General features: G+C 38.0%; 1 protein-coding gene across 7 annotated transcripts in view; it reads left to right on the top strand.

Moving 5' to 3' along the window:
* CCDC171 (coiled-coil domain containing 171) overlaps positions 1 to 26,340 on the top strand; it is a 358,505-nt gene extending 332,165 nt beyond the window's left edge. For all 7 annotated transcript variants that reach the window (XM_079927995.1, XM_079927997.1, XM_079927993.1 and 4 more), the window contains one exon: positions 24,304 to 26,340. In XM_079927995.1, the coding sequence (XP_079784121.1) occupies positions 24,304 to 24,525 (222 nt within the window). In that variant the 3' untranslated portion in view covers positions 24,526 to 26,340. The remainder of the gene's footprint in view (positions 1 to 24,303) is intronic.

The following is a 26,340-nucleotide window of genomic DNA, read 5'->3' as shown; positions in this document are numbered from 1 at the left end:
TGAGGATAATAATAGCTTCTCTCTCTAGGTTTGTATGAAGATTAAAAGTAAGGATACCTATAAAGTCTCTGCTATTATGATTAATGCCATTTCTATCATGTTCTAATCGATTGAGTGTAGAATTATAATCTTTACCTGTTCCCAACGTAGGAAGGAACCACCAAGGCGTCAGAGTAACTCCCCTATTCTAGGCAGAGCACTGGAGTTAGCATTAGAATGCCTTCTGATTGGCATTTTTGTATCTTTGCCTAAAATCATCTTATTTAGTTAGGTTTCAAGATGCATTGTTAAATGCCTGGTTTATTGATGGCAGGAGGAGATAGCAGCTTTATATTTTAATACTTTTCTTTCCTGAATACAAGGGTTTTATTTCATAGGTTATAAAATTAACATTTTAATCTGTCTCATTTATTTGCATAAATAATATCCTATTATTAATACAATTATATTTTTTTAAAAAGTGAAAAACATGATCCTAGCCAATCAAGCTACTTTGGGATCTGGGAGAGGCAATAAATTGCTATAACATGAATTTGAATAATGGAACAACAACCCATGTGTATCACCATTGTTATAAACCATTTCTGCATGTATTTATTAGAAAATTATAGTTGCACATATATTATAGAGATTCTGAGACCTTAATGTTTACAGACATTAAAAAATTTCTTTCATAGGGTGTTTGTGGAACTTTTGGATAAAAGCTTATGTTTATCATGGCGTCATTTAATACACTTTAAAAATACCCTCCCACTTTCTGAATATTTTGTTTATAATGAAAGTAAAATATTCAGCAATTGGAAATGAAGGGGAAAAAGTTTAGTTCACTTTAAGATATAACTAGGCCTCAAAAAATATTTGCTCCATTTGCTTAGTAACATTTGAAGGCTAAACATATAGCTTTAATGAGAGATGATGTTCATCAACAATGACCTTTAAAAGTTAATAGGGCTTAGGAAATCCATGAGTTTTTGCTGAACTAATATTTAAGCTATTATTTAAAACAGTCTGAAGTAGAACTGCATAGGTGCCCTAAGCCCAAAATTAAAAGAGTAATAACCCTAATTCATTCCTTCATATGTTGCTAGTAGTTGGGGTAGTAGGCTGAATAGAGTCCTCTAGAAAATTGATGTTCACTCAGAATTGATGTTCGCTCAGATAGAATGTAACCTTTTTTGGAAATAAGGCCTTTGCAGATATAATCAGTTAAATTAAGATGACTTCATACTGGATTAGAGGGGGCCCTAAATCCAATGACCAGTGTCCTTTTAAGGGGAGACACACAGAGAGACAGAGAGGGTAGATGGCCATGTGAAGACAGAGGTAGAAATTGGAGTGATGCAGCGCCAAACTAAGGAATGACAGGATTGCCAGTAACCACCAGAAGCTGGAAGAGACCAGGAAGAATTCTTCCTTAGAACCTTTGGAGAAAGCATAGTCCTGTTGATACCTTGACTTCAGACTTCTGGCCTCTAGAACTGTTAGAGAATACATTCTGTTGTTTTTAGCCACTGAGTTTGTGGCAATTTGTTATAGCAGCCCTAGGAAACTAATAAAGTTGGTAACTTTACTATGGGGTTTAGTTTTTTGTTTTTTGGGGGGTTTTTTTTGCAGTACGTGGGCCTCTCACTGTTGTGGCCTCTCCCATTGCGGAGCACAGGCTCTGGATGTGCAGGCTCAGCGGCCATGGCTCACAGGCCTAGCCGCTCCGCGGCATGTGGGATCTTCCCGGACCGGGGCACGAACCCGTGTCCCCTGCATCGGCAGGCGCACTCTCAACCACTGCACCACCAGGGAAGCCCTAGGGGTTTAGTTTTATAGAAGGCATTACTTAGGGTAGCTGTAGACTGAAATTAAGTTAAAAAGTGTGGCAAGTTTTTGTTTATACTTCAAATACTAGTCATTTTTTAAAATTGCAAAGGATAATTCTGTTTTTTGATGTCTTTACTTAAAGGACATAAAATATTTAATAAAACATGGCCTGTTATTTTGTATGCATTTCAGCCCAGGAAGTACGCCTATATTTTATCAATCCAAATTCCTCCTCTGGTTAAGATGTTCAATAGCTTTGAGATAGAAAAATGTAAAGCTATTTTCAGGGGAAAAAGATTAAAATCAGTTTGAATGGTATCCAAGTAGAACCTTCATTTCAAATAAACCTTTTATTCACATTCCTTAAAAATTCTGTAAATGAGATTTTCCTCATATTGGATAAGTAAGCCATTGAATCCTTATAAAAGGAGGGTAGATTAAAAGTGTTTATGGAACAATAAAAACTTTTTTTCTTTATGATCAGAAGAGCATGTTATTTGCTCAGAAAAAATATCTAAGAAACTTCTTAAATTCTTAGTGACTTTTTAAAATTTAGGTATTTTCAATTCTTATTTATTTCTATAAAGTGATACTATCAGAACTCAAAGTTTGAAAACCATCACTATATTCTTTTTTAATTTTTGAATTTTATTTTATTTTTTTATACAGCAGGTTCTTATCAGTCATCAGTTTTATACACATCAGTGTATACATGTCAATCCCAATCGCCCAATTCATCCCACCACCACCACCACCCTGCAGCTTTCCCCACTTGGTGTCCATATGTTTGTTCTCTACGTCTGTGTCTCAACTTCTGCCCTGCAAACCGGTTAATCTGTACCACTTTTCTAGGTTCTACATACATGCGTTAATATACGATATTTGTTTTTCTCTTTCTGACTTACTTCGCTCTGTATGACAGTCTCTAGATCCATCCACATCTCAACAAATGACCCAATTTCATTCCTTTTTATGCCTAAATAATATTCCATTGTATATATGTACCACATCTTCTTTATCCAATCGTCTGTCTATGGGCATTCAGGTTGCTTCCATGACCTGGCTATTGTAAATAGTGCTGCAGTGAACATTGGGGTGCATGTGTCTTTTTGAATTATGGTTTTCTCGGGGTATGTGCCCAGTAGTGGGATTGCTGGATCATATGGTAATTCTATTTTTAGCTTTTTAAGGAACCTCCATACTGTTCTCCATAGTGGCTGTATCCATTTACATTCCCACCAACAGTGCAAGAGGGTTCCCTTTTCTCCACACCCTCTCCAGCATTTGTTGTTTGTAGATTTTCTGATGATACCCATTCTGACTGGTGTGAGGTGATACCTCATTGTAGTTTTGATTTGCATTTCTCTAATAATTAGTGATGTTGAGCAGCTTTTCATGTGCTTCTTGGCCATCTGTATGTCTTCTTTGGAGAAATGTCTATTTAGATCTTCTGCCCATTTTTGGATTGGGTTGTTTGTTTTTTTAATATTGAGCTGCATGAGCTGTTTATATATTTTGGAGATTAATCCTTTGTCCGTTGATTCGTTTGCAAATATTTTCTCCCATTCTGAGGGCTGTCTTTTCGTCTTGTTTATGGTTTCCTTTGCTGTGCGAAAGCTTTTAAGTTTCATTAGGTCCCATTTGTTTATTTTTGTTTTCATTTCCATTACTCTAGGAGGTGGATCAAAAAAGATCTTGCTGTGATTTATGTCAAAGAGTGTTCTTCCTATGTTTTCCTCTAAGAGTTTTATAGTCTTACATTTAGGTCTCTAACCCATTTTGAGTTTATTTTTGTGTATGGTGTTAGGGAGTGTCCTAATTTCATTCTTTTACATGTAGCTGTCCAGTTTTCCCAGCACCACTATTGAAGAGACTGTCTTTTCTCCATTGTATATCCTTGCCTGCTTTGTCATAGATTAGTTGACTATAGGTGCATGGGTTTATCTCTGGGCTTTCTATCTTGTTCCATTGACCTGTGTTTCTGTTTTTGTGACAGTACCATATTGTCTTGATTACTGTAGCTTTGTAGTATAGTCTGAAGGCAGGGAGTCTGATTCCTCCAGCTCCGATTTTTTCCCTCAAGACTGCTTTGGCTATTTGGGGTATTTTGTGTCTCCATACAAATTTTAAGAGTTTTAGTTCTAGTTGTGTAGAAAATGCCATTGATAATTTGATAGGGATTGCATTGAATCTGTAGATTGCTTTGGGTAGTATAGTCATTTTCACAATATTGATTCTTTCAATCCAAGAACATGGTATATCTCTCCATCTGTTGGTATCATTTTTAATTTCTTTCATCAGTGTCTTATAGTTTTCTGCATACAGGTCTTTTGTCTCCCTAGGTAGGTTTATGCCTAAGTATTTTATTCTTTTTGTTGCAATGGTAAATGAGAGTGTTTCCTTAATTTCTCTTTCAGATTTTTCATCATTAGTGTATAGGAATGCAAGAGATTTCTGTGCATTAATTTTGTATCCTGCAACTTTACCAAATTCATTGATTAGCTATAGTAGTTTTCTGGTGGCATCTTTAGGATTCTCTATGTATAGCATCATGTCATCTGCAAACAGTGACAGTTTTACTTCTTTTCCAATTTGTATTCCTTTTATTTCTTTTTCTTCTCTGATTGCCATGGCTACGACTTCCAAAGCTATGTTGGATAATAGTGGTGAGAGTGGACATCCTTGTCTCGTTCCTGATCTTAGAGGAAATGCTTTCAGTTTTTCACCATTGAGAATGATGTTTGTTGTATATCGCCTTTATTATGTTGAGGTAGATTCCCTCTATGCCCACTTTCTGGAGAGTTTTTATCATAAATGGGTGTTGAATTTTGTCAAAAGCTATTTCTGCATCTATTGAGATGATCATATGGTGTTTATTCTTCAGTTTGTTAATATGGTTTATCACATTGATTGATTTGTGTATATTGAAGAATCCCTGCATCCTTGGGATAAATCCCCCTTGATCATGGTGTGTGATCCTTTAATGTGTTGTTGGTTTCTGTTTGCTAGTATTTTGTTGAGGATTCTTGCATCTATATTCATCAGTGATATTGGTCTGTAATTTCCCTTTTTTATAGTATCTTTGTCTGGTTTTGGTATCAGGATTATGGTGGCCTCATAGAATGTGTTTGGGAGTGTTCCTTCCTTTGCAATTTTGTGGAAGAGTTTGGGAAGGATTGGTGTTAGCTCTTCTCTAAATGTTTGATAGAATTCACCTGTGAAGCCATCTGGTCCTGGACTTTTGTTTGTTGGAAGATTTTTAATCACAGTTTCCATTTTATTACTTGTGATTGGTCTGTTCATATTTTCTATTTCTTCCTGGTTCAGTCTTGGAAGGTTATACCTTTCTAAGAATTTGTCCATTTTTTCCAGGTTTTCCATTTCATTGGCATAGAGTTGCTTGTAGCAATCTCTCATGATCCTTTGTATTTCTGCAGTGTCAGCTGTAACTTCTCCTTTTTCATTTCTAATTCTACTGAATTGAGTCTTCTCCCTCTTTTTCTTGATGAGTCTGGCTGATGGTTTATCAATTTCGTTTATCTTCTCAAAGAACTAGCTTTTAGTTTTATTGATCTTTGCTATTGTTTTCTTTGTTTCTGTTTCATTTATTTCTGCTCTGATCTTTATGATTTCTTTCCTTCTGCTAACTTTGGGTTTTGTTTTTCTTTCTCTAGTTCTTTAGGTATAAGGTTAGATTGTTTATTTGAGATTTTTCTTGTTTCTTTAGGTAGGCTTATATAGCTATAAACTTCCCTCTTAGAACTGCTTTTGCTGCATCCCATAGGTTTTGGATCATTGTGTTTTCATTGTCATTTGTCTCTAGGTATTTTTTGGTTTCCTCTTTGATTTCTTCAGTCATCTTTTGGTTATTTAGTAACGTATTGTTTAACCTCCATGTGTTTGTGTTTTTTACGTTTTTTGCCCTGTGAGTCATTTCTAATCTTATAGTGTTGTGGTCAGAAAAGATGCTTGATATGATTTCCGTTTCCTTAAATTTACTGAGGATTGATTTGTGACCCAAGATGTGATCTATCCTGGAAAATGTTCTGTGCTCACTTCAGAAGAATGTGTAATCTGCTGTTTTTGGATGGAATGTCCTATAAATATCAATTCAATCTATCTGGTCTATTGTGTCATTTAAAGCTTCTGTTTACTTATTTATTTTCATTTTCAATGATCTGTGCATTGGTGTAAGTGAGGTGTTAAAGTCCCCCACTATTATTGTGTTACTGTCAATTTCCTCCTTTAGAGCTGTTAGCAGTTGCCTTATGTATTGAGGTGCTCCTATGTTGGGTGCATATATATTTATAATTGTTATATCTTTTTCTTGGATTGATCCCTTGATCATTATGTAGTGTCCTTCCTTGTCTCTTGTAACATTCTTCATTTTAAAGTCTATTTTATCTGATATGAGTATTGCTACTCCAGCTTCCATTGATTTCCATTTGCATGGAATACCTTTTTCCATCCCCTCACTTTCAGTCTGTATATGTCCCTAGGTCTGAAGTGGTCTCTTGTAGACAGCATATATATGGGTCTTGTTTTTGTATCCATTCAGCGAACCTGTGTCTTTTGGTTGGAACATTTAATCCATTCACGTTTAAGGTAATTATTGATATGTATGTTCCTGTGAACAGTTTCTTAATTGTTTTGGGTTTGTTTTTGTAGGTCCTCTTCTTCTCTTGTGTTTCCCACTTAGAGGAGTTCCTTTAGCATTTGTTGTAGAGCTGGTTTGGTGGTGCTGAATTCTCTTAGCTTTTGCTTGTGTGTAAAGCTTTTGATTTCTCCATCGAATCTGAATGAGATCCTTTCTGGATAGAGTAGTCTTGGTTGTAGGTTCTTCCCTTTCATCACTTTAAGTATATCATGCCACTCCCTTCTGGCTTGTAGAGTTTCTGCTGAGAAATCAGCTGTTAACCTTATGGGAGTTCCCTTGTATGTTGTCATTTTTCCGTTGCTGCTTTCAATAATTTTTCTTTGTCTTTAATTTTTGCCAGTTTGATTACTATGTGTTGGTGTGTTTCTCCTTGGATTTATCCTGTATGGGACTTGCTGCGCTTCCTAGACTTGGGTGGCTATTTCCTTTCCCATGTTAGGGAATTTTTCGACTATAATCTCTTCAAATATTTTCTCTGGTCCTTTCTCTGTCTCTTCTCCTTCTGGGACCCCTATAATGCGAATGTTGTTGCATTTAATGTTGTCCCAGTGGTCTCTTAGGCTGTCTTCATTTCTTTTCATTCTTTTTTCTTTATTCTGTGCCACAGCAGTGAATTCCAGCATTTGTCTTCCAGGTCACTTATCCATTCCTTTGCTTCAGTTATTCTGCTATTGATTCCTTCTAGTGTAGTTCTCATTTCAATTATTGTATTGTTCATCTCTGTTTGTTTGTTCTTTAATTCTTCTAGGTCTTTGTTAAACATTTCTTGCATCTTCTCGATCTTTGCCTCCATTCATTTTCCGAGGTCCTGGATCATCTTCACTATCATTATTCTGAATTCTTTTTCGGGAAGGTTGCCTATCTCCACTTCATTTAGTTGTTTTCTGGGGTTTTATCTTGTTCCTTCATCTGGTACATAGCCCTCTGCCTTTTCATCTTGTCTGTCTTTCTGTGAATGTCGTTTTTGTTTCACAGGCTTCAGGATTGCAGTTCTTCTTGCTTCTGCTGTCTGCTCTCCGGTGGGTGAGGCTATCTAAGGGGCTTGTGCAAGTTTCCTGATGGTAGGGACTGGTGGTGGGTAGAGCTGACTGTTGCTCTGGTGGGCAGAGCTCAGTAAAACTTTAATCTGCTTGACTGCTGATGGGTGGGGCTGGGTTCCCTCTCTGTTGGTTGTTTGCCCTGAGGCAAGGCAACACTGGAGCCTACCTGGGCTCTTCAGTGGGGCTAATGGCAGACTCTGGGAGGGCTCACGCCAAGGATTACTTCCCAGAACTTCTGCTGCCAGTGTCCTTGTCCCCACGGTGAGCCACAGCCACACAGCCACCCCCCGCCTCTGCAGGAGACCCTCCAACACTAGCAGGTAGGTCTGGTTCAGTCTCTCCTGTGGCTACTGCTCCTTCCCCTGGGTCGCAATGTGCCCACTACTTTGTGTGTGCCCTCCAAGAGTGGAGTCTGTGTTTTCCCCAGTCCTGTAGAAGTCCTGCAATCAAATCCCACTAGCCTTCAAAGTCTGAATTCTCTAGGAATTCCTCCTCCCGTTGCCGCACCCCCAGGTTGGGAAGCCTGACGTGGGGCTCAGAACCTTCACTCCAGTGGGTGGACTTCTGTGGTATAACTGTTCTCCAGTCTATGAGTCACCCACCCAGCAGTTATGGGATTTGATTTTACCGTGATTGCGCCCCTCCTGCCGTCTCATTGTGGCTTCTCCTTTGTCTTTGGATGTGGGTTATCTTTTTTGGTGAGTTCCAGTGTCTTCCTGTTGATGATTGTCCAGCAGCTAGTTGTGATTCTGGTCTTCTTACAAGAGGGAGTGAGAGCATGTCCTTCTACTCTACCATCTTGGTTCAGGCCGAGAGGATCACTATATTGTTCATGAACAATTTTTATTCTTTACATCATCCTGAAATGAAACAATAATCAAAAAGAATACCTAATTATTCCTTTGCCATGCATTTATTACCTGCTATGTGCTATGTACTTTGCCAAGTTCTAAGGATGTTATATTAAGAATAATAACAACAACAGCCAGTATTTATTGAATGCTTACTATGTGCCAGCCACTGTGCTGAGCACTTTATGTGTATTACTAATTTAATCCTAATTGTCCTGTCTAAGGTAGGTTATTATCTCCTCCTTTCAGAGGAAGAAACTACCAGTGTAGAGTTCAAGATTTGAACCTAGACAGTGTGAACCCAAAGTCCTCACTCTTAAGCATTGTATTACATTACACCCCTAATAGGATGAGATAAGAGACCTTTTGTCAGGGATCTGAAGGTTTTTGTGAGAAGACAGACATATACATGAATACTTGTAATGAATTGTGATACGTCATTATAAAGAAGTCCAAGTGAGAAGTGAGAATCACCTGTGTGAGGGTAGTAACAGTGGAGATGGAGAAGGATTAGGCTGTGGCCAGATATAGATGGAAACCTTGACAGGATTTAATGAATAAAATGGATGCTAGGTGGTTTCCTAATTGCCCAGCAATTCAGTTAGGATCTATCCCTGCCTTGAGCTTCTGGTAAGAAGTGAGCAGTGTTCAAAACAACAAGTAAGCATTTTATGTAGAGAAAGATTTCCTTCAATTTGAAGGCATGTCACAGAAACACTGCTACTTACAGACTTGACTCCAGAAGCTTCGAGAGTCATCTCAGACTCATAGAGGATGGCAAAGCATACTTGAACTCTACTTTGCCTGGTGTAAAGTAGTGGTAAATCTCTACTAGCATTAGTTCATGGTGCTGGAGGCTAGAATTCCCATTCCTTTAATTAGATTTTCAGCTTTGATTACTGATAGGATACTTGGAATTGAAATTGTAACTCTATCTTGGTAATAGCTACAAGAATCTGCATTTGGATGTCAATAATGAAGGGTCCAATCATAAAGTGACATTTTTTGGTGGCCTCTTCATCACATGGCTTAATAAATGCAGGAAACCAAAGGAGGTACAATTTATATTACTTTTCTTTTTCTTTACGTAACATTAAAAAAATAATTTTCAGATCTCCAGAGTGCAAATAAGTGAAAACTGATTATATGCTTAGGTCTGAATGTATTGGGAGATGAGAGAAAATGTGTAAATTATTCAGATCATTTTTCAAAATAAGTATAAGAGTTTTTATTGCTTAGCCAGACGTATTTTCAAGTACAACGTATTTCATCGGAAAGGCTAAGTAGCATGACAAAAATTTATAGAAAAATTGTTGAGTTTGTCAAGAAAGTATATTTTTACGAGCAAAGGCTAAATTCCATACTCCTGAATTTTGCCTAGACCTTTCTACTCTTACCTGTCAAATGCTTTTTCTATCCCAGGTCATCTTTATACAATCCTATTATTTGTGATATAGTGGAAAAACAACCGTAAATTGATGGCTAGTTGAAATTAAGTTTCGATAACCTACAAATCATATCTTCCTCTCAGAAGGGCCTAAGGAACTGATTTGAAATTTAACTTTAGTCATCTAGAGGCCTGTTTTTGAGCAGCGTAGTGCATCACTGTAATATTTCCTAGATTCTCGTCCAATTCAATAGATGGAATGACTAAACTGTAGTCCTCCTAGTTCTGAGCTCACGAGCAAGAAGAAAGTAGCTAACCATCTTGCTGTATGTGAGCAGCGCGAGGGCAGGCAGACACTGTGCACCTTGACCACCTATTATGAAGCTTTTTGCTGCCATGTCAAGTGAAAGCGAGCTAATTGGGTGAAGCTGTGGAGCATGTTAGGGGCCTGGTAGAGGGTTGCTGTCTGACAGCTGAATGTCAGCAAGAGCCAGTCAAGTGTAGCTGAGAGACAGAGACCTGTCACAAAGTTCCCGCAGACTGCAGCACAGTTAGGGAGCTGAAATATGGTTCCGTCTCACTTTCTCCCTCATTGCATCCAAGCACCTTAAAAGATTTTCCACTGTATGTGTCAACTCTTGTTCTCTAAGCTGTTTCCTGGAACTGTCCTGCATTCAAATGATTGAACAAAAGATGCTAATGTTTAGCAAAGTGAATGTAAATTCCCTCTTTTCCCCTTTTCTGCCCAAGCAGATAGACATTCAACTCAAAGGAAACTTTGAAGGTTTACATCAAACAATTAGATTGCCTCCAAAGTTAGCTGATAATAGAATCTTTTTCTCAAGAGAGTATAAAAATTGAAAATTAAAGCAAGAGGATAAGCATTTTTCTCTGATATAGAAAACCTAGCTCAAGAGAGCTAGAATTCTGGCCTGGGTGTCTTGTGAATGGACACTTGCCAAGGTAACTTGTCCTCTTGTCTTTTTGTCCCAGGCTTCTTTCCTTCATTTTCAGAGCGGCCTAAGGTGAAATGCCATAATGACACTCACCAGAAAGTTGGGAAAGATAAACACAGAAAGGAGCAGTGAGGTTCATTCTGAAACTTTAGACACTTTAGAAAGGAGAAATCAGAGAAAGTTAGAGTTAAAGAATGAAAATTAAACTTTGTGAAGTAAAAATATTTTTCAGAGAGAGAAAAGTTTTATATCAAAACATGCCCTCCTGTTGGCTTTCTTTGGAATTAGAAGCAGTCCATTTGGTGAACAATAAGCAAACATACGCGTGCCTGCGATGTGCCGGTCACTAGTCAAGCCACTGATAATACACAAACAAACAAACAAACAAACGAGCCTATGCCTCCAAGGAAGGGACACTCCAAGGCAGCACTGACTGTTAGGACTTACTGTGATGGTGGAGACATGGCTTTTGAGCACGTGGAGGGCAGCTAGTGTGACTGAGGAGCTCTAATTTTTAATTTTACATTAAATTAAATTTTAATTAATTTAAAATTAAACGATTACATGTGGCCAGTGGCTACTGTGTTAAACACCACAAGTTAAGCAAACAGCAGATTGTGACGCTGTGCTATTATAAAAGCAGTATGTGTGGGATGTTTCCATAGTGCAAAGAAGGGGCACGTAACCCAAATGTGGGGGGTTAGAAGGCAGGGGGAGTTTGAGGGCAAGGTGATACCTGAGGTGAGCTGTGAAAACTGTCAAAGCCTGACGAAGAAGTCTCCTTTTAACTAGAAAAAGCAGTGTGAAGCAAAGTCTCTGAGATAGGAGAAGGCAGGGCTTTCTTCAGGATCAGTGTTTTGATTAGTACTGGGGGGCAAAGGTGTCTTATGAGAAATTGCCTTAATGCAATGGTAGCCACTGAGTACTCTACCAAGCAGGTTATCCCAGAGGTCACAGAGCAGGAGGTCTCACAGACGGAATTAGGATCCTCAGATCACATGGTTTCAATCTGTCGATGAAACACGCAGTAAGAAGTGGAAGGTAGGCAGCCAGCAGGGAGACGGACCATACTCCCTGATGCCTTGCTTTTATGGTGTTCATATGACCTCTCTCTCGGCCACATTAGCCTTCTCCATTCTTTGTGAGGTTATGACGACCAGGGTGGAGGTTTGAGAAACGGGGATTGGGGGACCGAAGGTGCCTGGGACCACTTATCCACACTTGCCTTGACAAATACTCCTGGCCAGTCGCTGTAGCTTGCCACTTAGGTAGCTGGACAGCTTTGGGTTTTATCTGCAGTTCTGGGGGCAGTTTGAGGATGACGTTAGCCTGGAGGTGACCCATCTCTCCCTCTTTCCTTCCCTTTCTATCTGTTAGTAGCCTGTCCTACAGGGTACTAATTTACAATCTCTTCCTATCGTGTGGATTCTGCCTCTGCCTGACACTACCGGCTGATTCATTCTCTGTGCTTAACACTTATTATGAGTTAACATCTATCCTATTTTTTCTCGTCTTCAAGAGCAACTTTGAATATTCTCAAATAATAAGCATGTATTACAATAACACAGACATGAAGTAGGAGATAGAGATAAGCCTGAAGGGATGACTTGTTTACAAAAATTTAAAGTGCATTTATAGGCTAGAGAAAGTGACAAGGCACTTAAATAACTGATGAAAAATTTTAGTAAAGAGCTTTGAAACCTATGTCAAAATCACTGTCTTGTGGATACCCTACCCTGAACCTGAGCTGCGTTTCAAAGTCAAGACCCTTGTGAAAAAGTGGTGTGCAGGCTCTTCGGGAGTTAATGTGAGCGAGGGCTTTGGTGACAGTTGAAGGACTAGCAGAGGTTTTGTGGGCAGGTGCCCAGAGATGGCGATGGAAATGGAGTGAACGTCTTAGTGCTTCTCCTCCGTGCAGGCCTAGGGACTGACATCTGGAAATAGATGCCTGCAGGTGGAAGCTGAAAGAAATGTTTTACGACGGACAGTGTGAGACACTGGGTTCCAGTCAGAGTTGCCACAGTTTTCAGATGACAGAGAGGGAAGGGTGGGTGTAGGGCCAGTGCTGTGTAGAGGTGTCACCCGTATGGCACTGTGAGCCCCTCTAATATGTTGGAGGCAGAGCCTGATGGAGGGATTGCAGGCACCCAGCAACTCTTGACGGGGAGGTTGAGGTCATGTGTAAGCAGGTCAGGGAAGAACCAGGGAAGTATGACTCATTACTGGGACCTTATTTGTGTCCATGGAACAATGCGTCTGGCAAACTCTCAGTGCCATTGTGCATCAAAACGTAACACTAGGAAAACGGCAGTTGTGTGGTTTTAGAGCATTGAGAAAATTACAAATTAAGGAGAACTGACTCAGGACACAGGTAGTTAAGGACAGGGTGAACTCTCTAAGGGCAGAGAATTTTTTTGGTGTGTAATTCACTGCTGTCCCAGTACCAAGAACAGTGTCCTTGTAGGCACTTGTAGTTAATTATTTGATTTTATTCTTTTAATAGATATCTATTAAAAGAATTAATGAATAGAGCTAATTTAGGATACTAATGGTGAGTGTGGGTTTAGGTATGCTTTATGCCTTATGCAACCATGGGGAAAGTCTATCATATGGAATTGGTCATGTAGGGAACAGATTCTTGAGATGTAACCTATAGCTATATTATTTTGGAATTTTGTGGTTGCTGCATTATTCTTACAATTCAATAAGATGTTCTCGCTAGAGATGGGTTCGGTTTGAGACTGCTGGAAATGGCCTGGTTCTATCAGAAATAACATTCCTGTCTGTCATGTAAAGGAAATGTCATTGCCAGCTAAGTGGTTTGTTTTGGAACACACTCCCCAGTGCTTGTTGTGATTTGAAGGCATTCCATACATGTGAACTCCAGATCACATGATTTGTCTTACTTCTGAAGTGCCCCTCTCTCACTGAGAAGTAGAGAGGCCACATTCTTTCAACTGAATATAACCAGTCCCTCCAGAAAGGCCCAGCTGTGGCACTCGTCAGAGGGTCAACAGCCCTGGAGAATATAGGACTGATCCCTTGGTGGTCAGTGGGGGAATCAAGACTGTTTGCAACATCTCGTGAAGAATTGCTGGGGATTCTAGGTGTGATATAGTGGAGTAATGAGGGAACGTGGTTTAAACCAGCAGTGGAAAGGAGGAGCATGGAAAAAATGGGTTTCAACTTTTAAAATGTGAATTTATTGCTAATTTGTTGAAATATGTGACTGACAGATACAATGTTATAAGATTTAGGAAAATCATCTTTCAAACACCTTTAAATTTTAGATGATTTTTCCTTCCTTCTGCCCCCTTTACCTGAGTGCATGCATGGTCAGTAATTCCACTCAGAGAAAAACATGCTGCTAAAAGGTCTAAGTTTATAGCTTCCAGATTATTACTAATTTTTGACATTGGATAAAAAGGGCTTATAACTTTAAGAGGAAATTCTTCAGTAATGAAAAAGTGGTCAGCAAACTTTTGCCTAATAGTTCCCAGAGAGAGTGTGACGTGTACATTTTGACCACAGAAGTTGTAGTTTGGCAGCTGGAAGTGCTATTTGGAGTAAAATGAAGGCACACAAGTTGTTAAGTAGCCACTCTACATAAAGAGCTGCGTTTGTGCAGAGTAGAGGTACAAGTTATTTCATCAAATTATTTGTGTATGTGTAGACTTAATGTCAGGTTGTGGATATGAGTTAGATAACTGAAAATGTTGAAATAACAGAGTGTTCTCAGCTAAATTAAAATCCGATTTTCAAAACTTGCAAAACACTTGGTTCAAAACCTCCCCTCTGAGACCTTTAACAAACCAATTACATTTCATTTTGACCACACAGTTCAGAGTCCTAACTATACTAAAATATGGGTTTCAGTGTATACAAAATTTTAGTCTTTTTTAATGAAGGGTTTTTAGTTACGAAAGTAAGGCATGCTTGTTGTAGATAATTGGAAAATACAGAAGTTTAGGGGAAAAAATTCCTACAATGTCAGTACCTCACAAAAGTATCATATGTGATTTTGCATGTCTCCTTTTCACTCATATAGTCTTGCTCGGGGATGGGCAAAGCACAGCCTGTGGACCAAATGTACTTCCACCTGTTCTTGTATAGCCTGAGAAGTAAGAACAGTTTTTACATTTTTAAATGTTTGAAAAATGAATCAAAAGAAGATGAATATCTCATGATGTGAAAAATATGTTAAATTCAAATTTCAGCATTCATAAATGCACTTTTATTAGAACATGGCCAGACTAATTCATTTGCATATATTGTCTATAGTTGCTTTGGGGCTACAACAGCAGAGTTTAGTACTTGCAACAGAGAGCATATGGCTTGCAAAGCATAAAATACTTATCTGATCCTTTACAGAAAAAGGCTTCTGACCCCTGGTCAAGCTTAAGCATTTGTCCATGTTATCCAACCGTTTATAACTATAAATTTTACAGCCATATAATACTCCATCAAGTGGCTATAGCTTACTTAAATGTACTTCTGTTGTTGAATATGGGATTATTTCCAATTTTTGTCTGCTATTAATATTAGTAAACTAATCATAAATGGAATTGTTGGGTCAAATGATATTAACTATTTCAAGACAGTTGCCAAGTTATAGTCCAAATGGTTCTATCAATTTTTACAATCACTAGCAATTTATGAATGCCTGTTTTATAATGCCTTCATTAACATTTAGTATCATAATTTTTTAAATCGAATTTTGATTGGCAATAAACATCTCATTTTCCTTTACAGTTTTGAGTACTATTGGCGGTTACCATTTTTCCCATTTATTTGTTAATCAGCTGTATTTTGACCTCTCTGAATCGCCAGTTCATAGCCTTTGTTCATGATTCAGTAGTTTTAAAGATAAAAAACATGGAAAGAAAATTTTGGGCTTTCAAGGCTTTTTCCTCATAATGCACGCTCGAATTTATTCCCTTTTTCTAAAAATAATTAAGTTTTCTTGTGATTCCTTTTCCAGAAAGAAAAAAAGATATGTGTATGCATGTATGTGTTTATACCTTTTTTTTTTCTTTGTCACTCCACACAGCTTATGGAATCTTAGTTCCCAGATCAGGGATCGAACCCAGGCCCCCTGCAGTGGAAGCACGGAGTCCTAACCACTGGACTGCCAGGGAATTCCCTATACTTATTTTTTTTTTAATGCAAATGGGTTCTTTCTCTTTACACACACACACACACACACACACACACACACGCTGTCTTGAACCTTCTCTTTTCACTTGGACATATTTCTACATCAGTACTTACATATTTACATCAGTTTTGAAAATTGTTATATGATCTGGTTGTATCATACTTCACTTAAATAACACTCAGTTGATGGACACTTTAGTTTCATTTATCAAATGTTTTTCTAAAAAATGCTTCGATAAATACATCTGTATGCTCATCTTGGTGAGCTTTTGTGAGTGTAGCCATAGAAAAATGCCTAGCAGTAGAATTGCTGGATTAAGGCAGGTACAATTTAAGTTTTGTCTTCCTGAAAGGTTGCACCAGCGTACAGCCCTGCCTGCGTGGTAGGAACTTGCCTGTTTCCCTCTCTTAGCAGCGGGTATCATCAGACATCTAAATTTTTGGCTATCTGATAGGTGAAAAGTGAGCTTTCATTGTCATGTTTTGTGTTGCATTTCTTTAATTATGAATGAGGTTTAGCTCTTTTTCATATGTTTATTGGTTATTGTATTTCTGCGTCCTCCACCAAACAGCCAATATATATCTGAGGCGGAGGCTGTCAGTGGCTTCCTGATCTCTTTTCTCTTTTCTTTGTAACAAAACCTCTGACTATTACCCAGGCCATTCGGGGTCGGAAGGGAAAGCCACATATTTCAGACTCGCCTGAAACTAAGTTAGCCATATGACTAAGTTCTGGCCAATGGGGTGTAAACAGAAACACTCTGATTTTAGGAAGTGTTTTCAAATGTAAGTGATACCTCCTCCTTTACTCCATCCTTCTTTCTTCTGGCTAGAATGCAGATATAATGGCTGGAACTTGAGCAACCATTTTGGACCCTGAGGTGGAAGCTACGTACTGAGGCTGTGGAGCCCAAGATAGAAGCAGTCTGGATTCCTGGTAGCTTCATATAGCCATATCAGAGAGAAATAAACTTCTATCTTATTAAAGCCACCAACATTTTGAGTTTTCTGTTACAGCTGAACCCAATATTAATAAATACACTGTCCCAAGCCTATTTTCCAATTAGGTTCTTCTTTTTCTTGATTTGCATGAGCCTTTTGTAAATTAAGAAAGTCACTCTATGGCTGTCATGTGTGTTGCGTATATTTTTATCAGCTTGTCATTTCAGTTTTGCAATGGCATTTTTCTGTATAGTGTGCTTAAGTTTTTATTTATGCAATTTTGTCCCTTTTTTGTATACTTGAGTATATGGATATATTTACATTTCAAATTCTCTCTGTGTTTGTTTGAAAAGATACATTCTTAAGATACAGGGGGAAAATGGTCTCTTTTGCATTTTCTGTCCATTTCTGGCATTCTCTACCGTCAGGTATACCAGAATTGTCAGGAAAGGAGCAGACAGGGGTGTGAAGGAAAGTAGGAAAAGAAAGAACAAAAGCCATCTGGGAAAATTCTTTGACTCTTTTTTCCAACCTCAATCATGTCAGGAAATCTAAACATCTAAGAGAAGAAAATGGGAATCGTTATCTTGTCAGGTATAAGACACCTTTAAAGTAATTTAAAAATAAAGTTTAAATGTTCTAACGTAATTTAAAACTTCAGTGCTGAGTTTTATCTCTGAATATAACAACACATAAGCTTCTTTGGTGAAAGGGCTAGAACTTTTATTTTATGTAAATGTCATAAAATCTATTTATTTACTCCGGTACCATGGACATTCAAATGGACTGTGAGAAAATATATTACCAAAAATATAAACATCTACTTTTAATCTCTAGTACAATGTATGTGCTTTTATTTTCCAGTTTCACAGAGATTTGTTGAGCCCTTACTGTCGTTATGAAGCAGCTCTGGATATAAATAAGCCTGAGGCCATGTCTTCTTTGGTGGCACGATAAGGTAGTGGCCAAGCATAAGGGGAGAAGAATCATGGATCAAGAATCATGTCCCTTTTCACCACTGACCAAGCGTCTGTGCAACGTGCAGTAGTTTCTTCCGCTCTTGTGAGCCCTAGTTCTTCGACTGTGAAATGGGGTAATAGTAATACCTTCTCACTGAGTGGCTTTGAGAATTGAGATAAGGCCTATAAAGCTAAACCTAGCACAGTACCTGACATGTATGTTCACACGTGTTAGCTATAATTAAAAATTTGGAATTTATTATCACTTGAGAAGAGTAGAAAGAGAGGTGAAAGGGAGCTACTGTATGTTATGCATTTTTGTGTATATTATTTCATTTAATTCCTATAACAACTCCATGAGGGATGATTCTTATGTTATGGATAGGATGCAGGCTCACCCAGGTTAAGTAACATGTCTAAGATCACATAGTGAATACATGGCAGACTCAAGTTTGGAACCCGAGGCCTCTTCAGTTTCAAAGCCCATATTCTTTCCACTATACTGTGCTACTTTTAATTGCGACACAATGTGTATATACATGAAATAACCAAATATCAAACCAAAACCATGAAGTAATAACATGAGTGGTTTCATTCAGTTAGAAATCTTATTTCCAGATACTCCGCTAAGTGCTAGCAATACAAAATCATGATTCTATTACACTAGGTGCTCTTGTTTTCTGGGGAGATAAAAGTATACAAATAAGTGAAAATAGAAAAATAAATATTCATGAAGGAATGCCAACGTGTGATTGAATATAGCAGCTAACTGTAGTTGGGGAAGGGTGGGGCAAGGATCTGGAAAGGCCTTACAAGGAGGGGAACCTTGACAGAGGCTGAAAGGTGGAGAAGGCATTTACCCCACATAGGGTAGAAGTGTATCCCAGTCAGTGGACAGACCGGAGACAGGTGTGAACTATGGAACAGCATATTTCCTGACTCACAGTTCCATGTAACCGGATTACAGAGTACAAGTGAGGACATGCTAGATGAGGCTGGACAAGGAAGTAAAGTGCTTGTGAACCAGGCTGCACACAGCTGCAGTGTCACATGGCAAAGGGCATGCCTATAAGGAAGCCTGAAGAATCGAAGCCATAATCCAATTAATCTACCGCATTAACCATGTTGTTGAAAGCTGAAACTGAACCAGTCTGTCTTAAGAGCTTTGGCTGTTGAACCAATGCTGAATGTCTGCTTGAGGACTAAGTTGTGGTGTGAATCAAGTTGACAATGTCTTCTACCTCTCTTTTCTGATTTGCTTCTACCTCCATATTGCCCCTCCTTCTTGATCTCTAGGTACCCAGACCTCTCAGGTTGTTTTCTTCTATCTGGAGACTCCTTTACACTGCTCTGCCGACTGACTCACATATCCCCACCTAGCCTATCTTGTTGTCACTGAGCTAAAGAGCCAGACTGGTCTGTACTAAGATTTAATAACTTAGAGAGGAATGCATAAAATATTTCTACAGCTTTGGCATTGGTAACTAAAAGTTAGAATTGATAACTACGAGGAATAAATATTTAATGACGTGGTAGCAGGTGTATATATGCATATTAGCAAGTGTATGTGTGTAGATATATTTATCAGGTACATGTATATGTGTGTGTGTGTGTTAGACCTGCGCGGTCTCCTAGGAGTTTCGACTCGCCCACGAAACAACAAGAGTCGGAAGTCGATGCAAAACGCAAGAGGTTTATTGAAGGCCGGTGCACCGGGGTTCCTTGGTCCTCACGCAGGAGGTCGAAAAAGGAACGTTTTGGGGCGCGAATATGTCAGTTTTATAGGTTCCCACTTCCCTGTATGTAAATTATAGATTTGGTTGTGTTCTCCTGCTGATTGGTCCCGGCTTAGGCTCGGACCAGAGAGGGAACTTATCCCCAGCTGTCTGATTGGTCTTTGACAGACACCTATTTTGTTTATCTCCCTCCTTCTCGGGAGGGGGCCGGACATCCTGGAAATTCACCCATTGTCTAAGAAGCCCCTATTGTCTGGAGAGTTCTTAATCATTAGCTGGAACAATGTCCCTCGAGTCCCACATGTGGATGGATGGAGAGATAGATAGACAGGCAGACATATCTCAGGTACATAACTGAGCATTCCTCAAGAGAAGACTGTATATGTAATTATTGTCAACTCGGTTTGTCTGCATAAACTGCAGCATCCTGTGAGGCCAGCACAGCAGAACTGGAAAACAGACAGGTAAAATTTGGTTAACTAACTCGAAGTATTCTGTGTTCTGAGTACTAAGACTCTAGTGGTAAGAACATATTAGGAGCTAAAGTAGAAATGGCGAGGGAGCCTCATTGTAAGGCCCTCTTGTGGGTACTTTGATTCCTTCATCAGTTTATGTAGAGCTGCACACTCTACTTAAAATCAGTCAATAATTTACAGGGCTTAAAACATCATCATGGAGGTCGAAGTAATGAAAAATGTATCAGAATTTAATTGCATATAGCCACGTCATCTAAACTGTGGCTAATGTTGTCATCTCTTTGGCTTTTTTTAAGAACCGTGTGCAGTATGTATTCCTTCCCCTTAAGAACGGCCCATCCATATCCCCTCAAAATCCTAAGAATTATGTTTGGGAACTCTGATTTCTGGGTTAAATTATTCACAAAAGTTAGGTGTTAACCTTATATCATATGTCATCACGGGTTGGAATCATGGTGGACCTGTAAAACTTCAGAGCTGGAAAGAGTCTAGCTCCTCATTTTATAGGCAAGGGAAGTGAGAACTAGGAAGACTGATCCACTTGCCTAAGTGACCCAGCTAGATTATAGCAGAACTGGGAGGGGAAATATAGTCTTCTGATCTCTAGTCTAATACTCTTTCCATCATACTATGTGACTGGCATAATCTCCTTGCAATACTCTTCAGGCTTACTAAATCACATCACTCCTCATTTTTTATAATACTAGATTCTAGAAGACTTAACTTGATCATAAATGCTACACAGGAGACAAATGGCTTAGTGTCATTGTTTCAGAAGCCTTCGTGTGCAAAGTGGCTTTGATTTATAGATAGTTGATTGAGTCATTATCTTATTATTACACTAATGCTTTATTTATTTTTGGTGTTGAAAAAAACACCCTTAGAAAATGAAGATATTAAAGTCTTGAAAAATGGTTAATGGACATGTCTAATTACTGTATTTCATAAGATTTCTGAAATGCAGAAATTTAGTAGGCACATTTTGTATTGTGAATATATATTTAGCTGATGGACTGTAACAGTTCAAATAGAATCATTTACAGCTTATTGAGTAAATAAAAGTGCCTCCATAAAGATTCACATGACACCTAGCTTTTATTTAAGGTAACTAATTTCTTTTTTAAAAATTGCTTAAATTTGGATTTACATGAGAGACTACCAGAACACCTCAGCAGTTTAAAAAGTAGCTTAAACGACCACAGATTTAAAATATAACATCAGATGGTGAATATTCACTTTTTTTAAAATAAATTTATTTATTTTATTTATTTATTTTTGGCTGTGTTGTGTCTTGGTTGCTGCGCGTGGGCTTTCTCTAGTTGCGGCGAGCGGGGGCTACTCTTTGTTGCAGTGCGCGGGCTTCTCATTGCGGTGGCTTCTCGTTGCAGAGCACGGGCTCTAGGTGCGCGGGCTTCAGTAGCTGTAGCTTGCAGGCTCTGGAGCACAGGCTCAGTAGTTGTGGCGCACAGCTTAGTTGCTCCGCGGCATGTGGGATCTTCCGGAACCAGGGCTTGAACCTGTGTTCCCTGCGTTGGCAGGTGGATTCTTAACCACTGTGCCACGAGGGAAGCCCTGAATATTAACTTTTAATGGTCTCTGATAAAAAGTTATTTAACTCTCTTTTACTCTTTGTGTTATATTAAAAGTGTTATGATATATTTCTGAATATTATTTGTAACAAGAAAAATAGTTCATATTTACTTGTTATTTTAACATCCTATTTTCAAATCAAGATTTCACCAGAATTTTTACTGGTTTGTTTTTAAGCTATTAAGTGACTTAAAATCAAATTTTATCCTATTTCATGAAAAAGGTTATTTTCTAGCAGTGTATGAAGTGTAGGAAATGACCTCAGTACCAGAAAGATAATTGTTTTCATTTACACAAAAGTAAGTCTGTTTACTTGATGGAAGGGCTATCTTTTGAGGGGTGCAAGTCTTGAAAGAAATCTCTTTTTTAAGGTTATTTCCCATGTTTAGGACATAAGGTCAGAAGACAGTATGCAAGAAGTGAGACTCTGACTTGAAATACTAGAGAAATAATACCCCATTTCAAGGTTATTTGGTCAAAAATGTTATATTAGATTTAAAAAAATGCTTTCAGACAACATGGTGGAAAATAGACATTTGAAAAAGTAAGATCAGGAAAGGCAAAAGAGGGGCCCCTTTGTAGAGTTCCAAGATCCACTGAACATATTAAGGGGAGATGGGCAGTTAGAGACCTTCCCTGAAGGATGTGTAACGAGTTAGGTTGATGGACTCATAAGAAAAGAAAAGGAAACTTCAAGTACAGAATATAGATTTGAGTAAAATATATATCCATCTATCTAACACTGCAACACAGGCATGGTTGGTCAGTTTGGCACAGTTGCCTTTCTCTAGTCTAAAGCATCAAGAAGAAAATACTCTCAGAGTAGGTGACCTTCCTTGGTCTGATTCTGTACACTCCTCTCTTTTCATATATAGTTTTTTTAGACCTGAACTTGAAGTATTTATAAAGATGTAACAAAAAAATTTTGAAGGCTGCCTGACAATATTTTTTATCATAATAAATAGTATGATTGCCCCACCATGTCCTGCTCTTCTATTATTCCTCTCACCCCTAAGTCTGGCAGAATCAGTTAGTAGATGGCATTGTAGTCTTTACAGCAGCAAAATCAATCAAGTAATAACACTTCCAATTCAGATACGCAACTAAAAAAAAAATCACCAAAGATGGTTCTAGCAGCAGGAAAAGTGCAGGAATCTACACCTCGAGCCGCTGATGTAATGAGATGCCTCTGTTCTGGTTCTGAACTGATATGCTTAGGCCCAGCATTAAGGTTCTGCAAGTGAAACTTCATCAGTGCTTCTAATCAGGGTCAACACAAGACCTCAGGAGTTCTTTTCCTTCTGCAAGGATAAGCTAAATCCTCTCCTTCTTCATAAAGCCATTCAAGTGGTCATTTTAGGTGAGTTTTTTTTTTTAACTTCCAGCAGAACAAGAGATGATTTCCGTCAGCTGTAGGCTTGCAGTGGAGTATCAAGAAATCAAAAGAACGGAGATCAAAGAAAATTGCTGAACTAGGTGTTAGATGCAGCCATTGATTTTTTCTCCAGTTGTAGTTTAAAAAAAATCCACAAAAATGGTAACACATACAACAGTTGAATTTCTAATACGTTCCTAAAGCCAGAGATAGCTTCCTTCTTGTTTTCACATGTAGAAATGGTTTTGTGTAACATGACATAATAAAGCAGATCCTTAGAGTTCACGCTATTTTGTTGTCAAAACCATAAGAGAATCTACCAAAAAGATGTTTGTGTGTTTTTTTAAAGAACTCTTCAGTATAAAAAGTGTTTTTTAGTGGAGACACTTAAGACTAGACTTATCTCAGCAACATTTATTTGCTGGGAACATGGAAAACTCTGATATACAATTGACTACTATTTTCCTACTATCTATAAAAGCCATAAAATAACACCTATCTGCTTTACTGGTAAAACTTCATTTATGTTAAAGGTTAACTATTGTTTACTGGTACTACTTAAGGCTTAAATTATAGCTTCAACAAAATATTCTGTTTTTAAGTACTTAATGAGTATGTGGGTTTCTTAAGTTTGATTTCCAGTAGTTTCTGGGTAACTAATGTTTTAAAATATGTGACAAATTGTTTTCATGTTGCACTCCCATATTTTGATATATGATTTCCAAATACTCGTAACAGAAACAGTCTTTATTAAAAAAGGGTGGTGGCAGTATTATTAAAGGTAAAGACAAAAAGTTCATCTCACTGGCATTTTATATGTTGGTGTGCCGTTTTCTATAGGGCACTAGGATTAACTTGTTTTTCTTTGTGCTATGTTGTTCAATTAAATAAGTCAGGCTGATAACTTAAAAAACATAAAGATCCATAGTTCATTTTCTAAGCTTAACTTCTAAGCTTAACTTCTAAGCTAATCTCCCAGTTATATAGCATATATTATATAGCATAATGAGAAAACATTATTAGCATTGGTTTCTGTCATTTGCCAGCGGATGGAAGCAGAGGTAAAAATGCCTGATTGCACTGACCCTTTGATTCAATAACTTGATAAAAGTTTTATACCAAGTTTTAGCATCTAGGCAAACACCTGATGTCCTGACAAGTTTATGATATCGAACAAATGAGGTTCAATCACAACTTGGAAAATAATTTCATATTTATGTATCATCATATCGATTATTTAAGTGGCAATTTCCACCCCATTCCATATTACAGTGATTCTTAGTCCACTTCTCTCTTTATGGTATCAGAGTCTGTTTAAGAGTCTTCAAATCTATGTTTATTATTCTTTTCTTTTTTATATCATAGACAGGATCACAAGACCATTCAAATCTCTCCATTCCTTCAAGAGCTGCTCTTCCTGCTGACATAATTGACGTTGGGGATCTTTTGCCATTGAAAGCTGAACCTGACACAACTTACACTTTCTTAAAGGAGACACTTATAAATCCTGCGCCCCTGTCGTCATCTCACTCCTCTCCAGTGATGATGTCTGCTACTGCCGGGAGACCAGCTCAGATTGGATTATGACTTTATGAAATAAAAAGGATGCAGGAAGAGTTAACAGTACAATTAAAATTGTTTTGAAGGGGGATTTTCTTATCAGTTGAATTTTGTTTCAGCACAAGTGGCCGTGGGTTTTTAAAAATTGTGTGATACCTTGATGTGTACAGGTATCTGTGTCCCTTGAATAATGAAATAACCAACTTTTTTTTCCCTCTAAGTTTTATTTATTATCACAGTTGCTCATTTTTATGTAACATATTTTTAAATGTTAAAGAATGACACATTTTGGGTAATTTCCTTCAGACTTAAAAAAAAATCAATAAGCCATTTTAGTCTCTATCTATCAAAGTTGTTTCATACTTGTCTGTTTTAAAGCAGGACTGCAATACTTTAATAGGATTGAGAGAGCTATTTGAAATGTATGCCAATGATTCCTGTCATTTCATGGCAGCCCTGCCATGGTTCACTGAGCCCCCTCTTCTCTCTTGTCAGCTCAACTGAAGACAAGCATTTAGTTGCAAACTTTAAGCAGGTTGTGCAAAACAGAAATGATGTGACTGCTTCTCCTCCTGCACAATAATGTCACTCCTGGTCAATGTGAGAAGGTCAGGTTGCTCCTTGTAAAGCTACATGATACCACTTGCCCATTTGAACAAGTTAAGTTAACTGCTGAATCTGGTCCCTGCAGGCGCTGAAAACTCATCCTTTTATCAAGCCTGCATTTGATAAGAAAGTAGAGCAGTTGTGCTGGGAAGATGTCTGTGGTATGTTTAGGCACTTTTTAAGGACAGTTCCCACACCAGTTCAGCAGGTAATATATTTTGTATAAGCTGAAAAACTTCAAGGTAATAGCTGTTTTGACCTTCAAAATAGACTCCTTTTTTGTTTGTGTTGTTGGTAGGACCCAAGAGTGACGCCCATCTTTGATGCTGACAGAATTTAAAACAAGGCCATTGCCCTGCATTTTCTGCCTTGTAGCACACAAAAGTAAAATTGTATGTCAGGCCGAGATGTCGGGGAGCTGACAAGACGCCCCAGTGACATTTCAGCTAGAAAGAGCAAGTGTCTTGCAACCAAGTGGTCAAATATCAAATAATAGGTCAAGCAGGAAGGAGTCGAGTTCTAACCACAAAGAGGTTTCTGGTAACTTACTTGACAAGCTTTTTGGGTGCTTTGTGGCTTGACAAAGTGATGTTCTGTTGGGTATCGCTAGGCAGACTGTTCTTTATTGCCTTCAGAAGATCAGACATTGACATTGATTAAACTCTTTAACCCTTAAAGGTTAAATCCTTGCAGTTTGCATCATGGTAAGTGAAGAACAAAAGGATATTTGTAATATGTATTTGTTTTTGTCTTAATCGTTTAACTCCCCAGTGATATTAACTTCTGATGTGAATGGTGCTTCTTGACAAAGAATTTTAATACAAAATCCATATTTTATATTACTTTTCATTTTTGAGTTCTTCATTATGGATGCATTAGAGAATAACAGTATGTATTATGTAATCTGTATTGTCGTAACTTTACAGTGACATTTGATTCAAATATACCCAACTTCTAAGAATTTTTTTTTAATGGACTCGGTAAATAAAATTGGTGTACTGTCTATGTATTAGCCAAATCAACCAAGTGACTTATACCATCTGAGATAACAGCACTATTACTGTCGTACTGTGTAGCACAATACTATTTCTCATAGTAGTGGGACAATATAATAGGCTTTATATAAATCTTTCGAAAGCTGTTTCTGTGAAGTAACATTAATCTTTAACCAAATTTCTGTACTTCTTTCCTTGGAGTTCTTTTTATTAACCATTCTGTGTTTTGAATATTAAAGAA

The sequence above is a fragment of the Stenella coeruleoalba genome, assembly GCF_951394435.1.
Source record: "Stenella coeruleoalba genome assembly, chromosome: 7".
Lineage (NCBI taxonomy): Eukaryota > Metazoa > Chordata > Mammalia > Artiodactyla > Delphinidae > Stenella > Stenella coeruleoalba.
The sequence above is the reverse complement of the archived record's forward strand: the minus strand, read 5'-3'. Positions and strand labels throughout refer to the sequence as shown.